Genomic DNA, 12,945 nt, shown 5'->3' with positions numbered 1-12,945 from the left:
ATCGGAATATATTTGTTCAAGTGGCCTGCTTGCACGCCATTATGCCTCTTTGGGAAATGGTTTCTTCGTTTGTTTTTCAATCATGCACCCTTCACATACTTGTGTTGGATGTTTAATTTTTGGTACACCCCGAACCATTTATTTTCATGCCATTGATTCAATTACTCGAAAGTTCACATGCCCTAACCTCACGTGCCAAATCCATGCCTCTTCTTCTAAAGTGGACAGTAAGCATATGGGTTGATAAACTTCCAAATTAATTTTATACAGCCTATTATATGCCCTCCCGACTTTCATTAACAGCATATTTTTCATCGTGAACTTTCAAAAACTCATTCAACATCTCTATTCTGTAACCCATTTCAGTAAGTTGCCCGAGGCTAATTATGTTACCGTGGAGTGCTGGAATGTAATATATATCAGTAACTAGTAACTGATCACCATTTTTACATTTGAATAAAATGGACCCTTTTCCTGCAATTCTGACTTTTAACCCGTCGCCAAATCGTACATGACCCGTTATGCTTTCGTCCAGCTCTGAGAATGATTTCTTGGCTCCTGTCATGTGATTACTTGCACCGTTATCAAGATAGCACATGCTTTCAATTGCTTCACTACCAGTTTAGTATTTGCTGGGAAATATTTTTTCTTCATTGAGAAAAACCAAAGGTTGAGTTTCTTTTCCTAATATACTTAACAACAAAGCATGTTCTTCATCTTGGGTTTCTGTTAGGTTTGCTTAGTCAGTTTTTTCCTTTTTCGTCTTACTTTCGGATGCATAGTGCCCACAATTTTTGCAGTTGAAGCATTTAATATGTTTTTTTATCTTTATGTTTTTGATAGATATTCCCGCTATCTCATTGCCCATTATAGCCACCAAGATTGCTTCTACCATGGCCTCTACCTCGACCACCACTTCGACCACCCCGATCAAAATGGTTTGAACCACGCCCTTTACCTCATTAATTTGCACCACTTCTTGTATTCTTCTGTGATGAAGATGATGCTTCTCCTTTCACAAAGAGTAAGTTGTTTTAGTATTAGTCATGCCACTTGCACGAAGTTTCAAGCGATCCTCATAGGCTTTTAGCCTAGTGATTGCTTCATCAAAGGGCATCTTATCGATGTCCAAATACTGTCCCATACACGTCACTAGTTGGAGGTATTTTTTGGGCACAAAATCGAGCAACTTTCTCACGACTACATTGTCTTCAAGTGTGGCTCATAGGCTGCTGTGTTTTGATATCAGATCGCTTAATTTTCCTGCGAAATAATCAATTGATTCACCAACTTTCATTCGTGACCCTTCAAATTCACTTTTGAGGGTATGTAACCTTGCCTTCTGTATACATTCAGCGCCTAGATAAAGTGTCTTCAATGACTCCCATACATCTTTTGCAGTTTTATTTTTCGAAACTTGTAACAAAACATCTTCTGGGATTGACTGAAATATAAAGGCTCTCGCTGATTTTCTTTTATTCTCGTCCACATCCACCCCGGTAGTGATTCCCATAACCCATGGGCATCAAGAATAGCTTCCATGCGAATTGACTATTTAGTGTAGTTGGTTCCTATTAACATTGGGCACTGAAACGGAACGTTGCCCTCCTTTCCTACATGTGATACAATCGACATCTCTTCGATTATGATGTATTTTGGCATGTACCAGGTTAGCTCTTGATACCAATTGATGGTGTTAGAACACAACAAAGTGAATTATATTGATATCAAAAGGAAACATAATGGGGCAATTTTCTTGGTTTTTATTTCACTGAATAAAAATTATGGTAAAATGATAAATACACATGAATACTACAATTACAATTACATACTTATATATAATATCCATAATAAATGCATAACTACCAACCTTTATAGTAAATGCATACTTATCAACTACTCTCTAGTAAATGCATACATAACAAAACACCAATTAAACAATTGAGCCCAATACTTTTTGCTTTTGTAAACGCTTCATCTGTTGATTCTTACGGACTTTAGGGTTTCTTTTTTGTTGCCTTCGTTTATTGATTTTTCTGAACCTTAGGGTTTCAAATTAGTTTTAATGTTGTTTTGATTGCAGATACTAATCTTCAGACAAATGATTGTTTAATTTGCTTCCCGAAATCTATACAAGTGATTGTTCAATTCTCCTTTTTTTTCTAATTCGTTTTTTATTCCGTTTTCAGATACTTATCTTCAGGCAAATGAAGAAGGTGCTATTAAGCTTTTTTATTTGGTTTTATTTTCTGGCTTATAACTTTTAAAACCTGAATTTTACTACTTAGTGAGCTGAATCACAATTTTTTTATTATTGGGGTTATTGAAAAGAATGAGTTGATTGCTTAGTTATGACTTACGAGTCTGTAACATGAATCTGGATTAAATTATGATTTTTAGGTAATGATAGAGTGTTGCTCTAAATGTTATTAATGAACTGTGGGAGCAATTTAGAAATATTTCTATAGAATTATACTTGTACTATAGACCGTTGGTGAATAAAATGTTAGTTTAAGTGCTATAAAGCATCACACTTGATTCTAATTTACACTGTATGTATTTCCCTCTAAAATATGTTTTGTATGCATAAAACTTCAGATTATTCTTACTTTTCCCTGCATATTCAAAGGTTTTTGAGCTTTCAATTATTGGTCTTCATAGAATATAGGGTTTAGAGCTTTTTATATCGTTTACAGTGTTCTGTGTATAAATTGGTGTTCATATGACTGATTTTCACTATGTATTAAAGTTACGCTTCTTTTAGGATTTTTTTTTTTAAATGGTAATTTTATTGATTCTTGTTGCAAAAATGGAAAAAGTGGAATTTTTTTTGCAAAAATGGTAAAACCGAAGTTTGGAAATTCGGTTTTGCCATTTTCGAAGTTTCAAACTTCGGTTTTGGGGTGGTCTGTCAGCACAAACCCTAATTCGAAGTTTGGAACTTCGATTTTGCATATAAACAGTAAAACCGAAGTTTGCCAAGAATTGGCAATTGACGCGGGAAGGAACTATAGAATACCTGGAATCTCACATAAAACCGAAGTTTCAAACTTCGGTTTTGCAGTCTGCTTCATCAGTCTCAATTATGGACTGAAACATGCAGCCCTAGTCTCAATTATGGACTGAAACCTGCTATCCTATCATGTCAAAATCTGATTTATCATCTTTTTTCATTTATTTATATCACCATTATCATGAACTCAAACACAAACATCACTAAGAACACAATTCAAGCATTTTAAAGTCAGTTTCAAACACCAACAACACAATTCAAACAAATCTTAATCAGTTTCATACATCAATAATTACAAAAATGTCTATAATTCGTCCATTCATGGTTCATTTTCTTTGGGGAGGCCAAATTTCATTCCAAAATGGTTGGCTTACTGGTGATAACACAACGATTAGAATGAGTTTTGTGTTGAACACCAAGGTTAACTGTATGCAGTTAAACCAAATGGCGTATAATTATGTATGTGTGATTCAAAGATCACACACGTTAAAAATGTTCTTGTGGGTTCTTTTCAACGGAAATGAATGGAAAAGTGAACTTACTGATGATAACACTTTGGTATCTTACATGCAATGCTCAAACATATGGTTGGGAACATAGGTACTGCTTGTGCCACATTCGTAGCAACTTGTTGAGCAAATACACTAAAGTGAAATCACTCAAACACTTGTGTTGGACAGTCGGTTCAACAACAAATCAAATATTGTACAAGAATTCCTTTAGAGCCATCAAACAAGCTAGTATTGAGGCTTGGCAATATTTGCAAGATGCTGATGTAGGCAAATGGACTGTGTATAGGTACAGACAGAGGAGTCATTGGGGTAACACAACGACAAATATTGCTGAGTCCCTCAACAATGTGTTCCGTCATGCCTGTATGATGCCGATCAAAGCGTGTATTGAATATACATTTGATTACACCAGACAACACTTCTACGATCAAAGCCGAGATGCAAGGCTATGTAATTCACCACTTTCCAAGAACATGTTTAACGTCTTTAACGAACGGGTAAAAAGGGCTCAACGTTACAAAACAACATGTTATCACGAACAACAAGGTATCTTCAAGGTTCATTCAACTTATCAAAGAAGTGGTGAAGGTGGCACCGATTACACAGTGGAGTTTAAAGAGAAAAGGTGTTCATGTGGAATTTGGCAACACCAAAGATTACCTTGCTCTCATGCCATTTCCGTATGTAGCCATCTAAACGAGGATATAAATAAATGCATCAGTAAAAAGTATACAACTCCTACATGGAGAGAGCAATATAGCCATCATTTTAATCCACTAAGAGATGCGAGCTACTGGACACATATACAATGGAACATTATGGCCGATCCATCAAGACTGATTAAGCACAGGGGGCAGAAGCAATCAAAATGTTTTAAGAACCATATGGATGAACGTGAAAAGAAAAAACCAAGGTGTTGTATATGCAGGGTTGAAGGTCACAACAGGAACACCTGTCCAACTACTAGAATGCCATAGGTTTTCATTAGTAATTTGTTGTATTTTGTTTGTTGTACTTTGTTTGTTGTACTTTGTCTGTTGTAATCGCTAATTATGTTTATGAATAAGAAAGTGTTGTTGAAATAATGAAATTTCATGTTACTAATCTTATTCAAGTTACTAATCTATTACAAGTAACTTTAAGTTATAAAAGGTTTAGTTGCATAATAGTATTCACCATGACTATCATACATCGTATCGAACTCTAGTGCGTCTTCAAAAACTCCAAATAAAACATACAACTCGATATTTTCTGAAAGTATACACGCTTTCCCTACTAATGTATACCATTCTTCATCATAGCACAAAGCTTCGGGTTCAGCAACTCCTGGTTTGTAGTAGTATATGTCCATTGAACGTGGATTCTTTGGTAGTTTTTCCCGAAGAAACTCATTCAACTTCTCCATATTAAAGCTCCGAACATCTACGTTATACAAACGTCATTTTAGGCCCTTTAGAGAGTTCCGTTTTGCCATCATTCCATTCAAAATCACAACCATGATATACGTCAATTGATACGTATTTTGAATTCATTTTTTGTTATGTATTTATGAAACAATCAAAAATCACTTTTATAAGCCTAAATCTACAAATAACCGAAGTTTTAAAGTTCAGTTTCAGACCTATCAGAAAAAGCATGCAAAACCGAAGTTTGAAACTTCGATTTGTCAGGTACTAGACATGTCATAAAAAGCAATTAAAGATATGTTACTTTTACCTTTTAATGTTACCTTTTACTGTTCGACAGCTTTTACTGAAATCGAATTTTGAAATGCCGGTTTTTTAATTATAACTACTCTATATAAACCGACATCTATTACAAGAAATGAATGTATCACTCTCTTCTCCCTTCTCCAAACATCAATTTTAATTTTTTAAACATGTCACCAATTCTTGTTCAGATTAATGTTTATTGGAATGGTAATTTTTCACCACAATTGAAGTTTTACTCTGGGTACAAATATAAGTACTTTCAAAATGTGGATGTTAGTTAGATGACAACAATTTCAAAGGTGTTTGAGTGACTCAAAGAAAACATTACGGTTGAGCACTCGGGCGTGATGTTTTGGAATGAAGGTAAAGGAAAATTCGAGCATCTTGGTGAGGAAGATGAATGAAATTTAATCAAAAACAAAGCAATTGTGAAAAATCAACCTCTTCCATTGCATCTAATTTAATTATGTGTTAAATTTCTATGTGTTGTTTTTAATTATGTATTTTTATTTTCAAAAAAATGTAACCGTGATTTTGATATTAATAAAAGTGTTGTTAAAAAAATTTGTATTTGCATCTTACTACTATTAATATTTTATTGTTTGTAATATTATTATATATTTTTAAACTAATATTAGCGTATATAACTATAAATTAACTATCAAATCCAAGTTCTTTATTAAAATTAGTGTTTAAAAAAACAGATAACCCAAAACCGAAGTTTGGAACTTCGGAAATGGCAAAACCGAAGTTCCAAACTTCGGTTTTACCATTTTTGCAACAAAAATTCTTATTTTTCCATTTTTGCAACAAGAATCAATAAAATTACCATTTAAAAAAAAAAAATCCTTCTTTTAGGTTTGTATGTATGTTATTGTAACTCTTAAAGCTTTGGTTGCTGCAGTTTTAGTACCCCCAACTAACTTTTCATTGAATTTATATTTGAACAAGAAGATTAATGGCAAAGGTATAATCCCAAATTGATACATGTATGTTTGTTATATTACCATTTATATTTGAACAGAAGAAATGGAGTTTGTTCGTTATATTTTACTGCATTTACGTTTGCAAATTTAATCAGTTTCTATTCGCATCGATTTTGTTTAGTAACTAGGATAAGTCGCCCGCGAGATGCGGCGGGACTTTTCGGGTTGCATATTCATATTTAACGTTGCGTAAAAAGGGGGACGGGACCGTGAATATCATATAGTTAGGTTGTTTATTATATGTGTATGTATATGTATGAAAGATAGCCCAAAATATTTATCATTTTTCAAAAAGCATCTGTTTACGTATAGTTAGTTGCGTTGTATTCGTAAAATTATTTCGAGTTGAATGGTGGTTTCGGAAAAATTTAACTCGCTGCGAGCGAGAAGATATGCCCCGTTAAAAATTTGGGTGGAGTTTGTTTAAGGTATTTAATTAAAATATTGATTTTACGTTTTACCCTCTATTTTAGGGATAGAATTGTATTTTGGGTCAAAGTTTAGGAGGTGGTTGTTTTTTTGTGTGATGTCGTTTTGATGAGGTTTGGGCATTAAACGGCAATTTTTGTCGTACCTCATAGTATAGTATAGTATAGTATATAATATAATATAATATAATATAATATAATATAATATAATATAATATAATATAATATAATAATAATAATAATAATAATAATAATAATAATAATAATAATAATAATAATAATAATAATAATAATAATAATTATAAGTTCACAGTAATTGAACTATGAACACCAGACTCTCAATTGAACAATAAATAAGAATTATAAGAACAAGAATTGAGAGAACACGATATGAAATATATGTTTTATAATATTGATTGTGCCAAAAGATACATCGAATGAAAAGCACACGTCCCTATTTATACAGATCAAAAACCAAATCTGGAGATTTGGTTTCCAAAACTACTTAGCTATAAATATGGAAAAGATAAACTAAAAACAAACCAAATTTGCTAATAACTAGGAAGTAAATTCTGGAGAAAAAATCAAATCTTCAAAACAAATCTTCTTAAATAACAAGCATATCTCCAGAATATTCTATGGCTTTTGCTTCAAGAAATCTTCAAATGTTTACTCCAGCAATTTCAGAGTCTGTAACTTCAGACTCTAAATCTCCAGACTCTAAAATCTGCAAAATGCTTTTAACTCATCAGATTATTATTTTCATTTTCCCAACAATCTCCCCCTATCTGATGATGTCAAAACAACCTGTACTCATAAACAAACATCTTTGCATACTCCCTTTCAATTAGCTTGCATTTGCCCTTCATATGAGAAATTTTCTTCAACATGCTCAGCTTGCTATGCAAGTGTTTTAACAACTGCACCCTGAAAGGAGTTGTCTGATGTGTTTTACATCTGGACAGTAAACTGATCAACATATCAATGATAGCTCCTTCAAACTGATCAACCCTAACCAACATTCTTTGATTTCCATTTGTCTTAAACATCAAACCATCCAAATACTCAACATACTTATCATCAACAAACTCTAAATGTTTAGGAACAACATACCTTTCAACATGTCCCTTAGCTCTCCTCTCCTTCATCTCTAAATCAAACATTCCACAAAATACCTCATAATCCTTAAAACTTATAAACCCTTCTTCAAACACCAAATGTACCAGCATATAAACTCTCTTCAACACTTCATCAACAACAGCTTGATCCCCTACATATTCTCTGATATACACAGCTATGCCCTTCCATTCACAAAAACCCAAACGCACAATTTGATTTATTTTTACTCTTAACCTCCTATCTGGTAAGTGTGTCATTGTTAGAAGTAGAGTTACACCTTCAAATTCAGATTTATCAACCTCAACCTTGACAACATCACCTTCATATCTTCTGAATCTAAATCTCTTGTTCATCTGAGCCCTTAAATCACCATATGCTCTTTGAGTAGCAGCAACCACAACAGCACTAGAACTCCCCTGAATATCACCAACACCACCAACAGCAACCATTTGAGTATCACCAACACCCCTATCAGTTATATTCTTCCCCTCAACCTGATGCTCCCCCTCAATTTGAGCTCTCTTTGATTGCTCCCCCTCAACACTTGCATAACCTGCATCTGCAGTACCTGTACCTGCATCATCTGACCTCTTTCTTTTCTCCCCCTTTTTGACATCATTTAAAGGCAGAGAAGATATGACCTTCCAAATTTCAGTCTGTTGATTCTTGAGGGAACAAATATCAGAAGCAAGCCCAGTAAAACATTGTCTCAGTTCATCAACACCAATTATCCTTTTCTCCAGCTCAGCCAACCTGTGATTAATTTCTGTTACAGACCCTGAACCACCTGTACTAGTCAACCCCTGCATATCCCCAACCAACCTCCTTACCTTCAACAGCTCATCTTTTAAAACAAAATTATTATTAAAGTTAAGATTATTGATGATATAGCGTGAGGGTACGAAATAGTATTATTTTTAATACAAAATACTACAAAATATGACACAAGTTTTATTAATTTACGAATGGGATATACCTAAACCTTGCTACAACACTATAGGCAGTGTACCTAATCGTAGAGTAGTGTAGTTTTTAGTAAGTCCGGTTCGTTCCACAGGGAGCTGGTGATACTTACTATATTTTTAACTATATTTATACAAAATATATATAATTATATAAGTAGTAATATTATTATAAAAGGGGGGTTTTACCGTTTAATGACCGGTTTGTCGATTCTATATTTTAAGCGTAAAGATAAATGACGATAATTAAAGTGCGTAAAATAATGACAATAAATAAAATGACAGTAAATAAAATTGCGAGTAATAAAATGACAGTAAATAAAGATACGATGAGAAATATAATAAAAGAATTATGCTTATTTAAACTTCCGTAATCATGATGTTTGACGTGTTGATTTTAATTTATTACCATGGGTTAATTGTCCTTTGTCCTGGTTTATTTGATACGTCTATCTGGTTTTTGTCCATAATAGTCCATCGGTCATAAAAATAAAGTGCGAGTATCCTCGTCAAATTACCCTTATACCCGAAGTCAAATATTCCAACTGATTAAGGATTTAAACTGTGACGCAGTTATCACTTCTGTCAACAATTACACCACTTATCACTGTATGTAATCCACCCCTGTTTTAATTAGTTTATGAATATTAATTCATCCACTTGATCAGAATGAATAATCAATTACCCAACCCAATTGATTAATTAAATGATTATAACAGATTCCATATGAACATCACTAAATAGGACAACCATAATCATTATTAATTATTAGGTTAATTAATTTGAAGATAGGTTCGACAGACTCCAATGAGTTGTCACTCAATTAGACAATACCCCCCATCTATTAATAGTCAATAGTTCAATTTCCACAAGTGTCGGTCTTTTGCCCAAACCTTAATTATGGTTCAAAGTTCAATAACCCCTTCTTAATATTTTAGCCCAACATCACGATTACTTCAGCTCAAATAAGCATAATAATAACTTAGTTACGATACATTAATGTAAAAAGGTTGAACATAACTTACAATGATTAAAAATAGCGTAGCGTTACACGGACAGAATTTCGACTTACACACTCAAACGATCTCTATCATAAATCTTATTATTATCATAATTTAAAATTAAAATTAAGATTATTGTTATATCTTATTAAGTTAACATTATGATAGAGATATAGAATATAGATATTGATAATTGATATTGATAAATAAGAAAAAGATAGAAAAAGGTGTGTTTTTACATTACGATTACAAAGCCTTTTATAGGCGAATTTAGAAATTGAATTTTCACTTATGACCCCTGAACTATGCTCAATTAACAACTTTTTATTATTTAATATTATTCTTATTATGAATTATTTAAATATTATATTTTATTCTTGTGCATAGTTGACTCGTAATTTTTACACCGTTGCGTCGAGCGTTGAGAGTTGACTCTGGTCCCGGTTCCGGATTTTCGAACGTCCTTGCGTACAATTTTATATTTTGTACTTTGCGTTTTGTAACTTGTACTATTGTCATTTTTAGACGTTCCTCATCAATAATTTGAACCTTTTTGATTGTATCTTGTACTTTTGAGCTTTTTGGACCTTTGTGTCTTCAATTCGTCGTTTTCGCCTTTTGTCTTCGCACTTATTTAAAATAAACTAATATTACTTGAAAATGGAACAATTGCAACTAAAATCTTGTCTTTCTTGGGGGATTTTGCTATGAAATATATGTTCCTTTTTAGCCTTATCAATATCCCCACACTTGAGCGTTGCTTGTCCTCAAGCAATACAGTCTTGAAATAATATAATACATCACACGAATCACTTCTTTATTCTTCACACTTTGTACATCAGTGATTTTGATAGAGCGGTATAAACAATGATAGTAACGATATGGTTAAAGGTGGGTGTGTCATCCACAGTTGCCTTGGGTTTAGGACAACGACACTTGCAATCAAATAGCCGATTTACTTTCGGTTTCCAAAGCAAAGTGCACATTTGAAAGGCGGTTTACAGTCCCACATGACTATAAAAATTTAGATCCTTTAAGGAAATTGGATCTTTATGAAAATATTTGATCTTTTGAAAATTCAAGCTAGATTTTACCCTAGACAAGTTTTCTGATTTGATCCATCATCGGTGTTGCAAAATATATTTGTGGATCAATATTTTGGCTAAAACTTTTAGGTTCGTGTAATCCACTGCTATCCCGGTATCGGAAAGTACACATCCAGTTTACTTGTTCCGTATATTATCTTTCGGTAAACTACCGTCCGGTTGTAAAGGAAAGCGATGAACAAGAAACTGTTAAGGCAATGTCCCGTGACATGCAGATGATTATGGTCTTTTAACGTGTCGGATGCTAGAACTATCCTTGGTAGGAGCGATAGTAAAGATCATCCTATGATTTTTCGGTCTGGCACAAGGTCCTGTCTCCGACCATGCTATGCAACCACCGTTCTTACGGTTGACACCCGATTTGGTTCAGGTGACCTAATGAATTCCAGGTGAATTCTTAGGATTTTACGTTCAATGGTAATGAACGCATTGAAAATGGGTTTTCAGAAAACAAATCGGTTTGTATTTTTGATCAAAATATTTTCTCGTTCAAGCTCGAGTTTAGATATCATTGAATTCCATGAGTTTGTAATTCTCAATCTTTAAGGTCAATCTCAAGGATTGAGTAATATCAGTCTTAAAAGCTGATTTTTAATCTTTAAGGAGATTATCCTTTCTGGGGATTTGATTCATTAGTCTTATCAAGCTAATTTGCACGGTGCCTCCCCATTGTACGAGATAAATCCTTCTCATGGTTAGGATAAATCTGACCACTTGGCGACCCTGTTTGATGCTGAGGTCCGTGGATTTCCTGCTGATTTTAGAGATGACTTTTCTAGATTTTTCGTCAACCTACAGCTGGTCTGGACGACAACTTCTTGACCTAAATCAAGAAGCGCGTGTCTTTTTTGGAAGACTTTACTTCCTTTTAATGATGGAATTGATTCATCGTGTAGATCCATCTTTCTTTCAAATGTATTACAGTAAACCGGGTAAAACTGATTAGTATCGTCCAAAGCAAAAGTACCTGCAATAATCTTGTACAAAAATATGTGATATATGTTTTAAATTGAATAACTTGGTACATTCTTCCCACACTTAGTTTCTTTCTTTGCCTTTTTATTTTCTTCTATTTCATTTTAAATGAATTCAAGCGTTTTAGGGTGTTTCTCAATTTATGTCCTTTTCGAGGTAACGATAATTTCGGTATTAACACCTAGTTTTATCGTTCATAAATATGTATAAACATGATTTGAATTCATTTAGTTAAAAAATTTTAAAATTTTCATAATATTTAGAAAATAAGCCAAGTATAAACCCGAGAGAATTTATAACCCTTCCCCACACTTGAGATCATGCAATGCCCTCATTTGCATGAAATCAGACTATAATTATTAATTCATGAGGGTGATTAGTGTAGAAAAGTGATTAAAAATACCCAGTTTGTAATTACAAAGCTCGTCGAATGATAGATGGCGCGCCTCATCGTTCATTCCTTCATTTATTATATCACATTTGTTGTTTTGCATCTTGTCGTCAAAATCAGTACCTTTTGCTGAACTTAATGTTAGTCTTTGAAAGTGCGTTGTTTTACCCTGTTGTTTACATGATAAAATACGAACATATATACATATTTTTAAAGTTGGGTATATTACCCCACGTTCAAAAATTTATAAAATCAAATATATTTTTTTTTTGGCATACTTTAAATCAATAAAATTAAAAATAATGATGAAAAAATTTTTCGCCCCGCCCTCGGGTAAAGTAATTTCGGCTCAACGGCCTAGTCTTCAACTCACGACGAATTTTAGAAATCATTTTTTTTCAACTTAATGAAATAAAGTAAATTTTTGTTTTTAAATTCACACAAAACTTAAAAAGAAAACATATTAATTTCATATAAAACCTAAAAAACAAAAAAAATTCAGAATGGGGGGAGAAAACTAGTTCTTTAGTGTCTGCTAGCGGAAAAGACCAATCGAATTCCATTCTCGGAACTACACGAGAACAGAACAACTAACTCTAGATAGCATTCTCTTTTTAAAACACTTGAATCTCCCCACACTTAGGTAGCTGTGGTGTCGAAATTGTGATTAACTTTATCGTCAATTTCTCTTGGTCCATAATCAACTTGCCTATCTGTGACTTTTTCTTTAAGCCATTGGT

General features: G+C 33.2%; 2 protein-coding genes across 2 annotated transcripts; one reads left to right on the top strand and one right to left on the bottom strand.

Moving 5' to 3' along the window:
• Nucleotides 1–274: 274 nt before the first annotated feature.
• Nucleotides 275–598, bottom strand: LOC139901209 (uncharacterized). The gene has a single exon (XM_071883939.1). The coding sequence runs from the start codon at nucleotides 596–598 to the stop codon at nucleotides 275–277; it is 324 nt and encodes a 107-aa protein (XP_071740040.1).
• A 2,935-nt stretch (nucleotides 599–3,533) lies between these two features.
• On the top strand, nucleotides 3,534–4,502 carry LOC139901208 (uncharacterized). The gene has a single exon (XM_071883938.1). The coding sequence runs from the start codon at nucleotides 3,534–3,536 to the stop codon at nucleotides 4,500–4,502; it is 969 nt and encodes a 322-aa protein (XP_071740039.1).
• Nucleotides 4,503–12,945: the final 8,443 nt, after the last annotated feature.

The sequence above is a fragment of the Rutidosis leptorrhynchoides genome, chromosome 3 (assembly GCF_046630445.1).
Source record: "Rutidosis leptorrhynchoides isolate AG116_Rl617_1_P2 chromosome 3, CSIRO_AGI_Rlap_v1, whole genome shotgun sequence".
Lineage (NCBI taxonomy): Eukaryota > Viridiplantae > Streptophyta > Magnoliopsida > Asterales > Asteraceae > Rutidosis > Rutidosis leptorrhynchoides.
The sequence above is the reverse complement of the archived record's forward strand: the minus strand, read 5'-3'. Positions and strand labels throughout refer to the sequence as shown.